This window comes from Gekko japonicus, unplaced genomic scaffold (assembly GCF_001447785.1).
Source record: "Gekko japonicus isolate JY-2015 unplaced genomic scaffold, Gekko_japonicus_V1.1 scaffold117, whole genome shotgun sequence".
In the NCBI taxonomy this organism is placed as follows: domain Eukaryota; kingdom Metazoa; phylum Chordata; class Lepidosauria; order Squamata; family Gekkonidae; genus Gekko; species Gekko japonicus.
The window spans coordinates 684,364-705,556 of record NW_015173676.1 but is presented as its reverse complement, the minus strand read 5'-3'; the positions used below and the strand labels follow the sequence as shown (position 1 = coordinate 705,556).

General features: G+C 43.1%; 1 protein-coding gene across 1 annotated transcript in view; it reads right to left on the bottom strand.

The window, feature by feature from the left end:
- ST3GAL3 (ST3 beta-galactoside alpha-2,3-sialyltransferase 3) overlaps nt 1–21,193 on the bottom strand; it is a 360,651-nt gene that overhangs the window by 327,464 nt on the left and 11,994 nt on the right. The window contains exon 2 of the mRNA XM_015422952.1: nt 19,139–19,283. Coding sequence (XP_015278438.1) covers nt 19,139–19,259 — 121 coding nt within the window. The 5' untranslated portion in view covers nt 19,260–19,283. The remainder of the gene's footprint in view (nt 1–19,138; nt 19,284–21,193) is intronic.

Here is a 21,193-nt window from a genome sequence, read left to right as displayed (position 1 = left end):
GAAGTGGTACCTATTTATCTACTTGCAATTTCTTGCATTCGAACTGCTAGGTTGGCAGGAGCTGGAACTAGAGATGGGAGCTCACTCCATCATGCGGCACCCGGGTCTCGAACTGCTGAACTACTGACCTTCCACAGCCTGCAGTTCAGCGTCTTAACCACTTGAGCCACCGCAGCTCCTTCAATGGGCTTACAACAATATAAATTTGTTTAGGATAGCACTGTAAATAATCCACAGTTACACATTTTTCCTTACTGCAATTCCATAATAAATGGGAAAATATATAAATAAAAAACTTTGCTGTCAACTTATGTTAAAGCTAAAGATATTAAATCACAGGTTGCAATCTGTTTGCTATATGCAAATCCAACTGAATGTTCAAAAACATTTTGGAAAAGGATTCAAACAGTTTTAATGTGTTCAACTGGGGTAATTAGCTGACTGTATATGCATGATCTCATTTAACTTCCCTGCACATTCCCCCCATCACCATGATTGACCACTGCCACACTGACCATCTCTCTTGATTGCTGGAGGGTCTGAGCAGGAGTTATTAGACCGTGTAAAAGAGGTACTGAAACGCTTCCAGGGTGCAGGTCTTAAAGTAAAGCGGTCAAAGTGTACACTGGGGATTGACAGTGTAGAGTTTTTAGGTTTTCGCATTGATGAAAAAGGAGTGCACCCTACGGGCGAGAAGGTGACCGCAATTCAAAACGCCCCCAGGCCGGTGAGTAAAAAAGAGCTACAGTCCTTCCTCGGACTGCTCAATTATCATGCGTTTTTACCACATAAGGCATCAGTGGCCGCTACTTTGCATGCTCTTTTGCATAAAGAGGCAAAATGGAAATGGGGACAAGCCGAAGAAAGGGCTTTTGAGGGAGTTAAGGAGCTGTTAACTTCTAACGATGTGTTGACTCATTACGATGAGCACAAGCTCCTGGTGTTAGCGGCAGATGCTTCACCGTTTGGAGTAGGCGCAGTTTTGAGCCATCTGATGCCTGATGGGAGCGAAGCGCCTATCGCTTTTTACTCAAGGTCTCTATCTGCGGCAGAGAGGAACTATGCCCAGATAGATAAGGAAGGTCTGGCATTAGTAGCGGCTGTCAAAAAGTTCCACGATTTTATTTTTGGCAGAAGGTTTTTGCTGGTAACTGACTACAAGCCACTACTGGGGATTTTTGCGCCCGATAATCAACTGCCGAATATTATGTCCCCTAGAATGCTTAGATGGGCGATTTTTTTGCAGGCATACGACTTTGACTTGGAACACCGGCCTGGGAAAGCAATTGGGCACACGGATGCGCTCAGCCACTGCCCTTTGCCGAACATTGGAACAGACCCTGCTCCTGCATATGAGGTGTTAGTGATTGATGAGCTCCCAATGGCTCCAGTCTCATCGAAGGAAATGGCGTTGCTAACATCTAAAGACAGCGTGTTGGCCAGTGTACTCAACTGGGTATGGAAGGGGTGGCCTGTTGGGAGCTTAGAGCCCGAATTCAAGCCATACAGAGCCCGCCAAAAGGAGCTCTAAAGGGTGTGTCTTATGGGGAAACTGGGTGGTAGTTCCTGACAAACTCAGGAACAGAGTACTTGAATCCTTACACGAGGGACACCCGGGCATGGTACATATGAAAGCACTAGCACGAGGGTACGTTTGGTGGCCTGGACGAGATGCGGAAATTGAGGAATGGGTGCGGGGGTGTATGCCGTGCCAACAAAGCAGACATGAGCCTCCACAGGCTTTCCCTCAAAGGTGGGAATCTACTGGAAAACCCTGGTCTAGGGTGCATGTAGATTTTGCTGGCCCCATACAGGGACAAATGTTCCTAATTATTGTAGATGCCTGGTCTAAGTGGCTGGAAGTGGTGCATATGCACTCGACCACTTCTACCGCTGTAATTCATGCGCTACGAAGGCTTTTCGCAACCCACGGATTGCCGGACATGGTCGTCAGTGACAACGGGCCTCAGTTTACCTCACAGGAATTTACCCAATTCCTAGCAAACAACGGCATTCGCCAGGTTACCTCTGCCCCGTTCCATCCAGCATCAAATGGACAGGCAGAGAGAATGGTCCGTACAGCCAAAGAGGCTCTGGGCAAAATGAGCGAGGGGGACTGGAATCAGAGACTAGGCTCTTTCCTGTTAAGGCAACATACAACCCCATGTAGTGCCACGGGCTGCAATCCGGCCGAATTACTAATGGGCAGGCGACTAACGACCCGTTTAAACCGGTTGCATCCGGACTTAAACGAACAGCAGCCTGAGCGAAAAGAGTCACTAGCGAAGGTGCGCATATTTGAGGCTGGAGACAAGGTTTTTGCCAGAAATTATGCTGGGGGGCATTCTTGGATTCCTGGGGTGGTGCGCGAAAACATAGGCACCAGAATGTATGTAGTGGAACTACCGGATGGCAGGAAATGGTGGCGCCATATAGATCAGCTAAGAAGACGTTGGGCGAAGGACAGCGCTGACTCTCCGACAGCTGAGTCCTCAGACCTTGATTTCAGACCTCCAGGGTGAGTACAATCCCCGAAGAAGGGCAGACCCCTGCCTTCGAAGTTGCAATCTCTGATGCGAGTGTGCCTGACCCAGCCATTGCTGAGCCCATAACTAGCCCACAGTTCAGCTTGCCTCCTGAGCCTGTACAGCTCCGCAGGTCTCAGCGTACGCGGCAGCCACCATCATACCTTGCTGATTACGACTGCAATGAAATGTTTTGTAATGGCTGATGTAAACTTTTGATGACTTGGAATGTATGAAAACTAAAAGGGTATGATGTCTTAACTTAGGGGGGAGGAATTGTAATGTACTGAAATGCTTACATGAATCGCCTCATTGACCTCCCATGTAAAGCTTCAAGCCAAGCTACGGCTCCTCCTAACGAACTTCCTATTGGTCGCTCTGTAGCAGCGACCAATCAGAACTGTGCCTGTTCCCTACGAGGGAAAGACTCTCATTGGTCCTTATCCAAACAACCTCATTGGTTGATTATTGTAAATAGGCGTGGCTATGTTAGCCGGGATTGTTTAAAAGGAGCCCAGCTCCCACTGTTAATCTGTTCCGGTTATGAATGTGTTTCAGTGCTTGTTCGTTACTTCAATAAAGCTGAATCACTTTGCTGAAATCACTCTCCAGATCTTTGTTAGCGGCGATCTAACAGACCCTATCAAGTACAAGCAATTTAGGCAGAATATCCTGGTATGCAGCTGATTACTGGATACTGCGGTGGCGCAGGCAGCTTAAGCACCTGGCAGTAACATCAATAGCGAACAGCCATAATAATAAACAGCCAGCTCCCGCCAACCCAGCGGCTCGAAATGTAACATCAAGTAGAGAAATGGGTACCTGCCTTAAAGGCAGGGGGCACCCTCCTCCTGGTTCCGTGCCAGGAGGGCTAACGGCGGCGGCGGCAATGGGAGAGGCGAGAGAGAGGCGGCAGTGAGAGAGGCGGTGAGGAAGAACAATGGCGGTGTCCGACGAACCGTGGAGGCAACATCGGATGGAGGTGGGGCCAGACGACGCAACAGCGAGGAGACGCGGCGCGGCTGGAGCCTGCTGGGACGAATAGCCGAAGCCGCAGTCCAAAAAGCAGTGTGCGCCGACGGAGGATCCATCAAAGAAGCCCACCGATGGTTGCCGACTGCCCGGAGCGCCGAGACTACGCCTGGAGCCGCCAAGAGTGAGGAAGGAAAGAAAAACCCGCCGTCTGGGTGCCGTTAGGTAACCACCACCCCCCGCACAAATTGTGGCCCTAGTTAGGTTTGACTACAATAATCTAATGTAAACCGCTCTGAGACCCATTAGGGGTCATGAGCGGTATAGAAATCACATGTAAATAAATAAAAAAAATAAAAAGTTACTCAGCATGGTGCCCATTAAAATGCTAAGTAAAGCTAAGAAGTGATTCAATCTGGTTTTCAACTCACATATAAACAATCAGTTGATCAGAGCAGGTTCAACTGTTGACTGCATCTGCATCAAAGTTCTCAGCATAAAACAACCATTCCAATATTTCCCAGCAAGGATAGCACAGAAACCAAGTTAATATTTCTTATCCAAAGTAGACTCAGCAGAAGCACTGTACATCTTTAAAAGACGAGGAGCTCTAGAATTAGCTTCATGCACTAGCTGCCAAATCCAGATGTTAAAACTATGTTGGCTAGGAACTGGTCTCTGTCCAGTGCTCCCACAACCACCACACAAGTAAATAAAAAACCTGTCTGTGATCAACACCAACAGCCCAGGGCTGTAGTGGAACATTTCAAATGGACTGAAAGAATCCTATACAACAATTCAGTTTTTGGCATTGGTGAGGAGATGAAAAATGCCTAATAAAAAACTGCCAAAGCTCTCAAATGGAACTAATTACTATTTACATCTTGAACCTTCCAATATGTCACACATTGGCAACAAAGTTCAAAGTGGACAGCTATGGGGCTGCTCATCCCATGCACCTAAGTTAGATAAGTTTTATTCACAGTCATTGAACAAAACATAAACCGATGACATTTTGTAACTGGCTGTGGTATCACCTGTATCACAACCGAACTCCAGACAACAGATCTCTCTCTCTCCCCCTGGAGAAAATAACTGCTTTGGAGGGTGAACTCTATGGCATTCTATTCAGCTGAGGCCTCCCCCCTCTCCAAACTCTGGCTTCCATAGACTTCACCACAAAATCTCCAGGAATTTCCCAACCTGGAGCTGGCAACCCTAGTTGGGACTGGCCCCTATGAGTTCCCCACAAAGGCCAAAGTAGGCCTGCAAAGGGCCTCCTGCCTTTGTCTTTTTACTGACAGAACCAAGCTTGGTTGCCTAGCAACAGCCACTGAGGGGAAAGTGAGCCGCACAGCAAGAGGAGAAGAAAATGGTTTGAAGGCCACTAGCCCACTTCAGTAGCCAGCCAGCCACAGAGGAGCCGAGCAGGAGAAGCATCTTTGTCAGGAGAGACAGCCATTTTGGCAGTTTATTCTGACACAGAACATTGGCCAGGCTGGCAGCGGGCAGGAGAGAGTAGCTGACCCAACACCCAGCCAATGGCACACAAGTGCTCTTGAGTGACAGTTGATGGGTCAATGGCTGATGGAGCACACAGCACAGCCAATGGGATTACTGGAAAGTGCCAATATGCCAGGGCTTTTATATATATATCAGACTGTTTTATGTATACCATTTTTTAAAAAATAGGAAGTGCCAGGGCAGTTTTTAATATCTATTTTCTGGTAGTAGAGACTGTTTATAAGTATACAGGTACAGCAGGAGGAGCAAGCAGGCACAGAAGGCAGTGGTCTAAAAGCATCATGAGTCCACCAAAAGCAACCACACATTCTCAGAGCTCCCCATAACAGCTTTCTAACAGATAGCTCCAAAACTCAAGACTATATATTTTTTCAGTCTCTGAATTCCTTTTTGAAACATCGCCTCAGCTCATGACAGTTACTTGTCAGTGTGATTAATGATGGAACAGGAGAGGCGTGCAGCAATGTCGACCCATTCGGCTGCCTAAACCTCCGCCCCGCACACACACACCCCGCTCTCTCAATAAAAATAAACACTTTCGGCAACCAATTCACAACCAAATGGGGGGAAGTGATAACTCAGGCCATTGAGGGTGATCCAGAAAACTCCGAACAGTAAGGAAGACAAAATAAAATCAACAACTTCACCGTTACAGATCCACCGCAAAAATGGTGGATGCCCTCGGACCAGAGGAACTGACAAAACCGGCATTCAGTATACAGGACATCCCATTACTGCTTCAACAACTAGAATTTAGGCTAAGTGATAAAATTCATATGTCTATGTTACTCATCAAAGAACAACTTCAAGAAATTCAAACCACCTTGAAAATAACCACACAAACAGCTGACTCAGCCTTAAAAATGAGCACATCAGCCAAGAATGAAATTAAAGACTTAAAATGCTTTGAGGAACAAAGCAAAGGTCGTTTTATCAAAATTGAAACTGAACTGAAAAAACTTAACCTGAAACTAAGAGGGATCCCTGAGGGGGCTGAGGAAGCAAAAAACCCCACTACTTCAATACAAGAATGGCTTGGAACAGCGATGAAAATTGCCCAGCCACCCTCCCTCAACATAACTAGAGCTTTCTGGTTGGGATCCATCAACAATCCCCACAGACGAGTCCTGAGAGACTTTCTAATCCAACTACCCGACTGGAAGACCAGAGCCAGAATACTGAAGGAAACCAGGAAGAATGGAGGTCTAAAATTCAACGAAGCTCACATCGCAGTTTTTCCAGATCTCCCTCAAGAAGCTCCAGCTATCAGATTTCAACTAAGACTGACCACAGAAAAACTTCAAGCAAATAAAATGAAGTACAAATGGCTCCTGACTGGGAAACTACAAGTTACTCACCAAGGCAAGCCAATGCTTACATACGACGAAGACTCTGGAAATAGATTGTTATATTCCTTAAAGCTCCTTGACGATCTGGACACAAGAAAATCTTCCAAGCACAAGTTGCAGCATACATCGACCCCAGAAAAAGTCTCAAAACTACCAATTCGCCAGCATGTACTCTCAGACACGAAAGATATTGCCAACTCCCCCCTCCTACAGGATATTAATTGAAGTCACTTCCTCTTAACCCATTAGTCCACAGCCAATTTTCTTTCTTCCCCTAATAAACCCTCTGTTTCGCACACTTACACGCTAAGTTGCCGATCTCCACTCCAAATAAGGGCAGGAGGGGGCTAGGTTGTGTCTCATTAAAGCTCCCCAACGAGTTGCTCGCCCTGGATGCAACAAACCCTGAGTGCTCCAAGTAAGCCGCTGTTACTATCAGGACTTTTACCCCCCTCCCAAGAATCACCAACCTCTTTTAAGAAGATAAAGACCAGCAATCTTACGTTACTGACTGTGAAAAGATCAATAAGACTCAAAACTATAGCTTATTATTATTGTTAGTGTCGAGTGTTAGGGGATAAGGGCAAGGGTGGGGGGAAGGGGGGGTTGGGAAAACGTTCCATTTAATACTTGTTATAGTGCTTGATACTTCTGTTGTTGTTTTTTTCAGTGCGTCCTTCTCTATAGTTAACTGTCATAATTGTCTTCTTAATTAACATTACTGATAGTGTAAAGTATTCTATAATCACCTAGCTCCATTTGGGATAAGACTCACTGTTTCCAACTGGAGTGCAGATAACAAACTCCATCTACAGAGCCAACCCAGAAGCTTGGAAAGTTAACTTATCTCAGCACCATAAAAAGTAGCTGCACACAAACCTTGAGGCCATGAACAGCAGTGCACATCACGCACAATTTGACAAAATAACATGAAATTATGCTCGGTTAACATTCGAGGATTCAAAAGAAAGAGACTGATGCAACACCTAAGGAAGAAAAAAACGGATGTGGTCTTCCTACAGGAAACCCATCTCAAATCACAAGAAGGCCAAATACCACGTCACAACCTTTTTCATATTCAACTGCATGCCCAAGGTTCATCCAAACCGAGAGGTGTAGCTATATTAATAAGTAAAAATGTCCATTTTAAATTAGAAGCAACAGTTAAAGACCCTATAGGCAGATACATTTTCGTGAAAGGCTCGATAGAGGAAATCAAGGTAACATTTGTATCTATTTATGCCCCAAACAACACTCAACTGACATTCATTGACGCCACACTAGCGGGCTTGACACAATTCCAGGAAGGAGAGTTCCTGGAAAAGGAGATCATCACAGCACAAAACATCACTTTCTCACCAGAAATTTTCTTACTAAACCAGTGGGACGACTCCATCCAGAGCCACAGGAAAGAACTCTTCTCAACTCTCCTTGCAATAGCCCGCCTAACAATTGCTACTGGCTGGAAATCCCCTGCAGCACCAACAGTTTCAGCTTGGCAAGACAAGCTATGGGAGCACCTCGTCATGGCAAAGATTACTGATTCGCTCAACAGTGCACAGTTTGATATGCCACACCTCTCTAAATTTGTGTCAACTTGGTACCCAATAGTGTCCTACTTACAGTCTCTAGACATCTTTCCCCCTAATCCTCTCTATCTCAAATGGCTAACCCTATAGGTTTGAGTCTATCCCTTTATGCAACGTTTTATAGTTGGACGCACTGTATTTTGTCTTCGCTCCATGTATTGTTCGTTAATGTTAGAAAATTAATAAAAATGATTTTTTTAAAATTAATGATGGAACAGGATCAGGAAGTCTGGTTCAAATTCCACCCCAGTCATAGAACTCACTGGGTGACCTTGGGCATGTCACACAAACACAAACACACACACGCTATCAGCCTAATCTCCCTCGCAGGGTTCCAATGAACATAATGGGGAGCATAATGAGAAGAAAGGAAACTGTGTATGTTCCCCCAAAGTCCTTTATGGAATGACAAGAAACTCATAAAATTAAATGTGATCTACAGTCCTAGCTGGCTTTCACTATCCATTAATCAGCATTCTTTGTTAGAGAATAACCAAAAGCTAAGGAGAACCTTTGAAAACCAGGGCCAAAAGGCCCGTAGCACTATATATTCATCCCATCTGTTTTCCATTCTCAGAGCTCACGTTCACACAGACAGGGATATTTCCATTTTATCATTAAAACCATTCTATAATATAGGCTAAGCCAAAAGATAATGGCTTTGGTGGAACGATTCCCCTACTTTCCTTTTCTATCCAATTATAAGACTTTCAGTGTGTGGGCAGTGCCCTTTAACCTTAACCACCAACCTTTAATTTGCTCTTACAAAACAATGCCTGGGAATCCAAAGAATAAGAGTATCTTTAACCTTTAAACAATGCCTTGGATAAATGTAGTTCAGTTAAATTTCTGTACTTTATTCACCTTAGTCCACTGTAACAGGCCACAGACAGAACAATTTAGAATAAAATAATTGATTTGAAGGGTTCCACATCAAGCAAAAGACCTATGGGATTTCTATAGAATTAAAGATCCTGTTTCCTAGGTACTGTTAAAACAGGCAAGTCCCAACAACAGATGCATGCAAGATGTTCTAAGAAAAATGTTCAAAACTATGCTAGACTACTCAAAACAGTGATTGAAGACATACCCACAAACACAGTTGTAGGAAGAGAGGATAAAAGGGTCATTGGGATAAGTTTGATTCATCTGTAAGATACGTAACTTCTAGAAAGTGCAAGAGAAAGGCATTTGCTGCCCTCAAGTGGCTAATAAATATCATCTACTTGAAGACACTGAACAGTATAGTAGTGTTTTATTCATTACTAGCAGTAAAGCCCGTTGTGAAAGCAATACAACGAGATCTAGAAAGAGGCTCTGGGGCAGTGCTCTGGCTTTGGGCAAACAGTGTCAATTTGCTGAGGTGACCTCAGCAGGGTATAATGACAGAGTCCACTGTTTTCTCCAGAGGAACTGATCTCTGCTACCTGAAGAGCAGTTGTAATTGTGAGTGATCTGTAGCCCTCACCTGGACATTGGCAGCAATTGTTACCCAGGACAAAGTGGCTGGTTTGGAGGGTGTAGTCTATGGCATTCTACCTGTCTGAGGTCCCACCCCTCTGCAAACCCCACCCTCTCCAGGCTCCACCCCTCAAATCCCCAGGAATTTGTCAGCATGTAGTTGGCAACCCCATCTCCTTCCCAGCTAACCATCAACCTACCATTATCTGCCCCTTTGACTTCAGCTGACTGTAATTCTGAGTGCTCTCCAGCCCTCACCTGGAGATTGGCAATAATGGTTCCCTATGTGGGATTGACTGGATTGGAGGGTGGAGTCTATGGCAGTGTACCTGTCTGAGGTCCCACCCCTCCTCAAACCTCACCCTCTTCAGGCTCCATCCCTCAAATCTCCAGGAATTTCCCATCTGGAGTTGGCAACCCTATCAGGACTGGCCCCAATGTGTTTTCTCCCAAAGGCCAAAGTAGGTGACAGGACCAAGCTTAGTTGCCTACCAACAGGCACTGAGGGGAATGTAGGGCTGCCAGCTCTAAGGAGGGAAATACCTGGAGGTTTGGGGGGTGGATTCTGTAGAGGGCCGGCCGACGGAGGCCTCGGCCTTCTGTCGCCCGCCTTGCCCCCCCAATCTCGGCCCGGGCGACCGCGGCTCCCGCCAGCGGCCTGGGGTTGAAGAGAATGTTTTGATGGTTGCTGGGCCAAGATTGGCAACAATAGTTCCCCAGGAGCCCCATCGTAAATGCACCAAACAATTCCTAAAGATTTTCCAAAACACTTCTCTGTTGATAAATTGCAATACTTTGAATTAGCACCAAATCTTTAAGATCTCTCCAGCTGTCACCTGGAGACTGGCAACAGCTTGTCTGGAGTGTGGGCAGTATGGCATTGTATCTGTCTGAGGTCCCCCTCTTCCTCCTCCTCCTCAGACCCCACCCTCAACAGGCTTCATCCCTAAAATATCCTGGAAGTTTCCAACCTGGAGTTGGCAACGCTATGTCCTTTCCTGGCAACCAACAGCCAACCTTAATCTGCCTGTCTGTCTTAAGTTTTACAACCCCCCCCCCAGCCTCTGCCTAGGGAAAGGGCAGCTGACATCATTCTCCTCTCCCCTATGAGGTATGTTATGCAACTGAACATTCCAACTGCCTTGCCGGGGGGGGGGTGAGTTTGAGGTGTGGAATGGAGTGAAGTCCAATCAGCTTCCACATGAAAATGACCTTGGAACGCTGGGCGGGACTGCACAAAGCAGCCAGTCAACCCAGCCAGTGTCTTCTGAGTGGCAGTTCTTCCGGCCTAACACTAAAGAGGCCAAATTTAGAACGTTGCGAAATAGAACGTTGCTATTCTATTATTATAAGGGAGAGATACCTTGAGAGCCAGTGTGTTACAGTAGCTAGAGTGTCAGACAAGTACCAGAAGACCCAAGTTCCAATCAGCTCTTCACCATTAGGTTCAATGGGTAGCTTGAAACAGTCCCTCTCTCTCCCTCCCCATATAGCCTACCTACTTCACATGGTTGTTGCACAGGTAACCTGGGGGCTGGGGATATGCTGCTGTGACGGACTCCAAGCTTGGGATCAGCCTACAAGACAAGACACCTGCAGTCACATGACTAGCAGGGATGATGTAATTCTGATGCAGAACTCAGGGGAGGGTTCTAATGGAAAAAAACAAACTCTTGACAGTTGGAGTTTGGCAGTTGAGACTGGCAGTTGATTTTAGTCAGTTGATTCTGTGCCAGGGGACTGAGAAGTCTGGTTGAACATCTCTGAGTCCAATGAGCAAATGAGCCTTCTCTACAGATCCCAATATTAAGGGAATCTGAGAAGAGCCAAATGTAGTTATTTATTACAGTGACAACTAAGGAGTCTTAAAAGAAAAATAAACTCCTTGTGGTGAAACAAAAGATACACATTCATCTCACTAAGAGTTTATACCCTGCTGGAGAGGGAGTCTGGTTTAGTGGATTTTAGTGTGTGCCAGAAGTGTTTATTGGACTAGTGGTTGTCCAAAACCTAAACCAAGGCACAGCAGAGGGGTTTCTCTGTGAAGGGGAAGAATACCTGAGAAATCCACCCAAAACTGGCCGTCTAAAACAGCACAGGGGTTGAGTTGAGAGTGAAAGCGTGTTTTGTACTGTGACATCTAAACTGTTTATAAAGGAACTAACCGAAAGCTGAAATATACCATCTGCAACTACATATCCACAAACATCAAATTTTTCCCGTGTCCATATTTTCTCTGCCTGCCTGTCTTTGTAAATAAAATCTTTATTTGGTTTTACTGTTCCAAATTGCATGTGCCTCAGTGTCTGACAGGATCTGACTAAGTTAAACATTAAGATCTATCCTATAAAACAAAAAAGACAGTGTTCATTAAAAGCCCCAGAGACAATAAGTGGCTTAGTCTGTGACAGAAGAGCAAACTGTGTGTGTTCCTGGGAGAACAGAGGCTGGCAGACAGTGTCAGTTGAAAATAAGACTGCTCCTGCCTGTGAAAGGTTAAAGAAACAAAACCCCACATACTCGGGGATAAGGGAGTTCCTCACAGCTGCTCTGAACTCCTGCACTTTCTGCTATTAGAGTGGTATTGTCTGCATATCTGAGGTTGTTGATCTTTTTCCCAGCAATCTTAATTCCGGCTTGTGATTCATCCAGGCCAGCATTTCGCATGATTTACTCTGCATATAAATTAAATTACTAAGGTGACAGTATACATCCTTGTTGTACTCCTTTGCCGATGCTAAAGCAATCAGTTGTTCCATATCCAGTTCTAACTTTCACTTTTTGACCCTTATACAGGTTTCTCAAGAGACATGCGAAAGATCAACCACCTCAGATATGCAGACGATACCGCTCTAATGGCAGAAAGTGAAGAGGACCTAAAGAGCCTCTTGCTGAAGCTTCAGTCAAAGAGGAGAGCGCAAAAGTTGGCTTGAAGTTCAACATAAAAAAAACTAAAATCATGGCATCCGGCCCCATCACTCCTTGGCAAATAGAAGAGGAAGTCATAGAAGCAGTGACAGACTTCACGTTCCAGGGATCCAAGATCACTGCAGATGGTGACTGCAGCCATGGAATTAAAAGACACCTGCTCCTTGGGAGGAAAGCGATGGCAAACCTAGACAGCATAATAAAATGTAGAAACATCATCCTGCCAACAAAAGTCCGTATGGTCAAAGCAGACATCGGAATCCATTTTTTATGCACCCTGAAGTTTTCGTTTCTGTACTTACCTATGAGTTAATGTTACCAAGCCTACCAAGCATATTCTTGATCTTAGGATAAATAAATTGACTGCTACCTTATCTAAAACATACATTCTGTACCTAGACATTACAGGGCCTTACATGATGTCTCAACATTGTCCTTCATACAGACTGCAGTGACCATACTAGAGTGTGTCAGGCCAACATCTTGTTGACTGAAGTTAAATGTCTGCAGATTTGAGGTATTATACAAATCAATTTGGCATGATATACAGATCCCTTTGTGAAGTTATATAATGAGATATGCAATAATTGCAGCAATTACAGAATATATTGTATTTGAATTTTTAAACTAAACAAGGATGTTATAAAATAAAATTTAAAAAGAGTTGGTTGGCGTGAAAATGACTGCATATGTTGAGACACTGCTTGTATAGACCATTATTGGGTTCTAATTAAGAATGGAACTGTAATATTATATAACAGTTTCATTAAATAGTAATAATGCCATCTCAGTCTGTCATGTTCCAGAGTTTATTGATGTTAAGACTATTTAATGGATTTTTGTAAGAAAGCTAGCCTCCTCTGAGAAACTTATGTTATCCAATGAAAAACACACAATTTCATTTGCATAATATGCTGAAAACATGGACAAAAATGCTTACCAAAGGGTTTATTTTATATTTTCCCTGACTCAGGTGAGAGCTGGGTCTGGATTTTGGTACAGTATTAACTATGGATATGCCTTTACTTTGTTGTCTATTGGTTCACTGGTACCAACAGCCACACTGTTAATTTATGTTTTATTCTGCTGGTCTGTGACCATAATAAATGACTGATTGAGAGCCCACTTTTCTACCCTCATAATGGCCACCAAGGCATCTAACAAACTAAAAACCTAATAAAATCACATCTTAACCATTAAAAACAACAAAAACACATTATTCAAATCAGAGCTAAAACACATACCGAAATATAAAAACAGCAATTAAAACATTGAGCATGAAGGAGGGAATCACCGAGGGAGAATCGAACAAAACAAAAAAGTCTTCATCCACTAGCAGAAGATGGTAACAAGAGAGGACAGACAAGTTTCCCTGGGGAGACAGTTCCAGAGTTTCGGTGGCATGACCAAGTAGGCCTTCTCCCAGATGGCCACCCACCTAATCTCAGAAGGCAGGAATACCCAAAACAGGGTCTTGGCAGAGGACTGGGTAGGTTCATAAGGGAGTAGGCAGTCCTTCAGATATGTTGGCCCCAAACCATATAGGGCTTTAAAAGTCAACAACAGAACCTTGATTTGTCCCTGGAAAAACAGCAGTAATCTAATCTAGATATAACCCAGGGCATGAATCCACAGTGGCCAGAACATTTCCACCCAGGAAAGGCCACAGCTAGCTAATCACTCAAAGCTGATAAAAGGCACTCCAGGCCACAGCTGCCACCTGCTTATCCAGCAGCAGGTCTGGGTCCAAGAGCACCCCCAGACTATTATGGACCTGTTCTTTCAAGGAGAGTGTAACCCAATCCAGAATCGATGATGCCTTAAATCAGGGGTGTCAAAAATATGGCCCGGGGCCAGATCCGGCCCCTGCAGGACTACTATCCAGCTCTCTGCTGCTTCCTGTTTCCTGCATCACAGCTCCTTTTACGCAGTCCCTCCTATTTCCTGCTTCACAGAGGAGAAAAAGAAAGCCAAGCCTCCCTTCCCCCCGATTGGCTGAGGGCTCCTCCTTCTCTGGGGTGGGAGGGGGAAAACAGCCAGAGAGAGAGAGAAAAACAGAGTCCCATGGCACTTTTAAGAAGACCAACAATGTTTTATTCCAGGTATACGCTTTTGTGTGCAAGCACACTTCTTCAGAGAGAGGGGAAGTGGGAGGAAGAGGGAGAGATGGAGTCCCATGGCACTTGGAGAGATCTCTCCCATGGCAAAAAGATCTCTCTTTCCAGTTCTAACAGATGGGGAGGGGAAACAGCAGAGCTTGCATTATTTATTAGTGAAAGGGAACAGCAGCACCTTAACGACTAACAAAATTGGTGGCAGGGCATGAGCCACTGCTCACTTCTTCAGATACAGCTAGAATATGAGTCCAACTGTCCTTATATCTTGGACAGCGAAGTGATTTCAGACGCCAAATGACAATAGCTGGAATTGGTAATGAGAGAAGAAACCTAGGTCACAGTTCAGTCCTGGAAAATGCATTGTCTTGAGCTTCATTATCAGTTGCAGTTCAGCAGTCTCTCTTTCTAATCTCCCTTTGAAATTCCTTTGTAAAAGAACTGCTACTCTTAGGTTAGCAACTAAATGTCCTGCAAGGTTAAAATGTTCACCCATTGGTTTTTGAATGCTGTAGTTTCTAACAGCAGTAAAAAGAGTAAGAGTCCAGTAGCACCTTAAAGACTAACAAAATTTGTAGTAGGGTATGTGCTTTCGTGAGTCACTGCTCACTTCTTCAGACTTATTTCCATTTATTCTTTGCATCCTCCTGGACTGAATCCTCCTGTACCAAACTGAGACCTAGGTTTCCTATCTTATTACCAATGCTAATAATCCACGCCTACTACCCCTCTGCAGATCAGACCTAATGAAGTCACGCCTGCTATTGCCATTCGGCATCTGAAATCATCTTTATAAAGTTTATATTTTCGATACCTCATGTTACATTTTATGGCACATACGGCCCAGCCCAAAAAAGAGACATTAATGTCAGATCTGGCCCTCATAACAAATGAATTCAACACCTCTGCCTTAGATTCCAGGTCAGACCTTCCACTCACCAGTAGTGCTTCTGTCTCATTGCAATTAAGCTTCAGTTTATTAGGCTGTATTCACTCCAAAACTGCCTCCAGCAACAGTTCAGGGTTTCTACAGCCTCCCTGGGATAAGCTGAAAGTGTGAGACAGAGCTGAGTGGCATCTGTACACGTGGTGTACCTCATGCCAACGTTACTCATATGTGGTGAAAATGTACCAGAGAAATTTTTGAAAAGCAGTTATAACGTTTTCTCATTATATTATGTTCTAGCAGGAAGGGCGGGATACAAATCAAATTCAATAAATAAGGTCATACCTACACTGGAACTATGTTTGTTAAACTATACTGCATCTATCTTAAAACAGTACTATCAAGTTTTTTCTACAAGAAGGGGGGGACATTTTGTCCCTTCTGCACTGGCCATATTTCAGGCTGACGTAACTCCACAAGTTACTTACGGAGCGGAGATATGGGCTGAGGAAGTGAATGAGAAAAATGATCAACCTCTAACCCACTTTGTGAAAAGGATCCTGGGGGTCCCTAACTACATTTCCAGTACTGCTCTGAGGGAAACACTTGTGCTGAGATTGCTAGAGGCATGTGCCTGGCTTCAAGCTATGAGTATGAGAATGAAGGTTCTCTTTTCTATACATGGCTTTGGGCTATTGGCCAAAATAAAGCAAGTCATGGGAGCAGATGGTTCCAACTTATTGGTGGAAAAAGAAGAATGCTAGAAATAAAAATCGAAACTCTGCAGAACTGGGCAAAATTGCAGCAATCTCCCTTCTGAAAAAGAGAATAACAGAGTTAGACAGGATAAGTACATCCTTTAGAGCACGTAAGGTTTATTCATTATTTCAGTTAGTCTCTGACCTCCATCTGCCCTGCCAGCCTATTTGAAATTTCAAAAAATTCCCGCCTATAGTCGAGCCTTTTCCTAGCCAGGATGAATACACTCCCATCAGCAATTCTAAGGGACTTCAATATGAAAATCGCATTCCAGGACAGATATTGTGGATGGGGAGAGCTTGAAACATTGGATCAGATAATTTTGTATTGCCCACAGCTTGACCTATATAGTGCAACATGGTTGAATCCAGTCCTGAAGACTTTAGTGTCTCTTCACAGTTCTGTCAATACTGTACCAAGATCATACAATTTTTATTAAAGGATGAGTATTTCTTTAGTCATGGCAAAATTCTTCTCAGTAGTGATTATGTGGAACAAAAATATGAATTTTTTATGATGGAGTTAAGAAAAATTTCCAAAGGATTAATTCTAAATTTAAAAATAAAGTGGGATTTAAAGTATATAGAAATCTATTTATTGTTGTCATTATTACTACTAATAGTAGTAGTAGTAGTAATAATAATAATAATGACAATGACAACAATAACAATATATTTCTATATACTTTAAATCCCACTTTATTTTTAAAGTAATAACAATAACAACAATAACAATTTAGTGTGGCCTCACTTGAGACCTTAGGTCAAATGAGTCAACCATTAAAAGAAAACAGTCCTGGGTGATTGTATTGTATGCAGGGATGGCAACTAGATTAGCATTTGCCAAACTGTGGAAGAAGAAAATTCCTAGTAGGAAAGCACTCTTAGAAAAAGGGAAGGATGATTATATTCTGATATGATTTACAGCTCTGCAAAACAACAAAAGATGTGGCTAAGTTAGAATCACAATATAAAGAAGTTTTGTATAGTATGTAATTAACTATGTTAAAGGCCTGGACTTACTTATTTTCCCCTCAGAAGTTTTTTTATGACGTTTGGAAGAACTAACAACCTGGGTATCTTGGACAGAATTAAGGAATAATGGATCTACTTTGTTACTGTATCTTGTTAAGGAAACCTTGTGTACCTACAATCTGAGAATGTATGTTGATACAGTGTTTCTTCTGTACTTGCATTTTTAACAATAATAAAATAAAATAAGACCAAGCTGTAGATATATATGAAACTAAACCAGAGCCCCCTAATATTGTACAATGCCTAGCTTTTACTGAGCTCATAGCAATGGTTCCTTCAATGCTTCAGATTTTTTAAAGGCCAGTGTATGAGCTCCAAGAAAAATGCTGGGTTGGATCCAGCAGTCTATCAGTGGAAGATGCTGAAGGCTGCAGATCGTCCCAATTTTTCCCTACTGTTCAGCAGTTCCTTCTGATTCTGGGAATTTTAATTTCTCAGGGTTGCAGGTCTCTTGTGGAACTCCACAGACAGAAAAGAGAGCAATTTTCTCCAGTTCTCCTAATCACTGCAGCTCCCTGACACATGTGGCTATTTTTCTGCCACAGGAATCAGCTCTCCTGGGGTCAAAAGGAACTCCTGGTCGGACACGAGGAAAGGGGAAAATCTACCACCCTTGCAGAAGCAGTCACTGTATCCAGCATACTGTATTTTCATTAGATATTCTGTAAGGGGTCCAAATACTAGTTTGGGTGCTGCCAGGAACAGTAATAATCCACAGTGCCTCAGTAGGATGTGCAAAGCTGATCACCTCAGCTTTATATTAAAAGTATAACTAGCTTTGCTCCTTCCAGTCAGAAGACGCTGTCTTCAATATCTCAAAGATCCAAAACTGAAGTGTACACTTGCTCAAACAGTAATTATTTTTTTAAAAAAACCATAAAGCCAGAACACTTACATAAGAGAAGAACATAACATATGTAGTTTACTCACTATGTCAAAAGATTAATAAAATGCTGAATATGATGAGAACCAACACAAAAGAAGTAAATGACAGAAAGCATTATCCCCCCCAAAAGGAAATGATAAGCCTGACAAGAAAGCCCAAATTATTCTGCACAAACTACTTATCACAGTCAAAGACTGGACTGAAAATAACCACTACCACTATGGCAGCAGTATTTTTTACTGCTTGGCTCCTTTGAACTTCAGAAAATCCTGAAGAAGTGAACCTTCCTTCATTTGACTATTAATAGCCATCCTCTCTGGTTCTGGTGCACTTGTGTGTGTGAGTTAATATATTTATCGAGTTATTTTATATATTATATTAAATAAATATATAAATAAATGTTGTTTTGATGTTTGCTGCCTTTGTGATCCTATTTGGGAGGAAAAGCAGGATAGAAATGCTTTAAATAAATACTTTTAAATACCAGATAATGGATTCAGCTTGCATACTGGAACCAAAATTCTAATGCATCAGGAAACACAAGTGTCTAGTCACTGAAGATGTTTTTAACTCCATGCAAACACCAGCACAGTGACTGCAACCTCTGTGGCTTGGATACCCCAGTTCAGTCACGCACTGGCATGCAATGTATACCATGGATATCTCACTATGCAAAACTATCCCATAGGTGAATGCCTGTGCAAATTTTATCTAAGACAGAAAAATATGACACCACCATGGTCTCCATTGATGTAAGATTTTTTTTAAAGCACAGTAAAGAAAGCTAGTAGACTAACACAACTCTCAAGAATTTACCTAGAAGCAGCACTAACAACAGCCATTTCTATGAAAATGTATTTGTACTAATAGAGACAGAAACCTACACATTAATTCATAACATCAGAACATACGGATGCTGTTCATATCCTATATAATCAATCCAGGGATTATTAAAAAGGTAATACCAATCTCTGCAGCAGAAGGAAAGATCCAACAATGACCTGGGTTTGTTCCAAATTGTTCCACTGTAAGAACACTAGAAATCCATGGAAACTGCTTGGTCACATGACAACCAAAACTCTCAGATGGCCTGCATAGCAATTATACTTACTTGAATCCTCCCATCGGAGAAGATGCAGTTTCCAAGCTGAGTAATAGAGAAAGCCCAACACCAGAAAGAGACAGAGGGCAAGTAGCAGGTTACGCATGAACACCAGTAGTCCCATCTTCATATGGGATTGTCTCTTCTAAAAGACCTAGAAGAAGAAGAAATTTTGAGCCTTGCATTTTTCTAGTCAATTAACTCTGTATCCTGACTAATGCATACATATATAAAATATCAAGTACAGTACATGTACATCCCCTTTTTAATATTCATATTACCCAGGCATGATGAATCAGTGACACACTTCAATCCTACATCTCTTATAAGGAAGTAAGTTCCACTGAAATGAACTGGAAATTGTGAGTTGATGTGTAGATAAAATTGGACAACTTGACTGGATCACTACATTCCACTTGATCAGGAAAAAAGCATTCATTCAGAACTACCACCATATCTTCAAACAAGGCCACTTTTAATATTCCATGGGACAGGATAAATTGCATTGCAGAATTAATTAAATATACAAAGAACTCTTCAAATCATCTGAAACTACAAATCTGAATCCTTAGATTGATGGAACTCTTAAACCAATTGTCTCTTGAACTACTTACATTCATTTAAAATATTACTAATAGCCATTTACCATCATTAACATCACCTTGCATTTTCTTGCATTTCTCACAGCTTGTAGCAAAACACAAACCCTTTTAAATCTAACATAGGACTGTTAGAACCACACACTATTCTGAAGTGAGAACATCTAAAAATCATTTCTCACCTCTTAATAGCAGTAAGAATGGCAACTGCTCATAAGTATCATGGTGGGGAAATAAATCCACCATCTGTAATTATATTTGTCAACTTGCTTGGAGAAAAAGTGTCCCGTCCCGTCCCTTTAACAGAGGTTTAATAAGATTTTTACCATGTTTTTCCCCCATGCCATGAAAAGCTTCACCTGCCCATCTTCAGACATTGCCCACCTCTATTAAAGAGGTGGGACATGTTTCTCCAGGTCACCTGGCAACACTATTTGTAATGGATTTGTTAGCTGATGTAAGGGTCCCTTTTTGTCTTCCTTCTCTGACAAACAAAATTTGTCTCCGTGATTAGGATGAATGTTTGGAAATGGATTTGATTCTTTGTGTTTCAGAACTGCAAAGTACACAACAATCTTGAATCATACACCTTGTTAAGGGCACTATCAATATACCTAGTAGCCAACTATACCCCGATCTATAGATACTGACATTTGTGGATTGGGGCCAGATGGAGAGCAGGAAGTTTTTCCTGCAAATTTGCCCCCACCCCAGGTTTACAGACAAATCTAGAAACCCGTGAAAAAAAATGGGGGTGGTGGTTTAAATAATTTGCAGGCACTACTTCTTTGTTGCAGTGGTGAGGGAGAGCTGCTGCACACTTCAGCTGGGCACCCTAGCCGGGGGTTGGAAAAGAAGCTTTGGTCCACTGGCAGCCCACCCAACATACTTGAACCCAGCTTTGCTGCATCAATGGAGGTGGTCACAATGGGGGCTGCCTGAACCTCACTTCACCCCAGCTTTGCCACCTCAGCAGCGGTGGCTCCCCCCTGCAGCCTGCTAGACCCCAGAGCCACTGACAGGGGGAGACTGGGGAAACAAAATTTGAGGGCCCAAGTCAGCTGGAAGGTCTCCAAAGCTGGCATCATGCTTTATTCAATGAATTATTTTTTAAAAAAATTCTCATGCAGTTATGAAGAAGATACTGGATTTATACCCCACCATTCACTCAGAGTGACTTACAATCTCCTTTCCCTTCCCCTCCCCACAACAGACACGCTGTGAGGTAGGTGAGGCTGAGAGAGCTCTTTCAAGAACTGCTCTTGAGAGATCAGCTCTGAGAGAACTGTGGCTTGCCTAAGGTCATCCAGCAGCTGCATGAGGAGGAGTTGGGAATCACCTGGTTCTCCCAGATTAGAGTCCGCGCTCCTAACCACTACACCAAACTGGCTACAACCACTAGCAGTGCAGGAAAGACAGAGCACAGCAAAAGAGCTGGGCCTTTCTTTAAAGTTTACCACAAGGA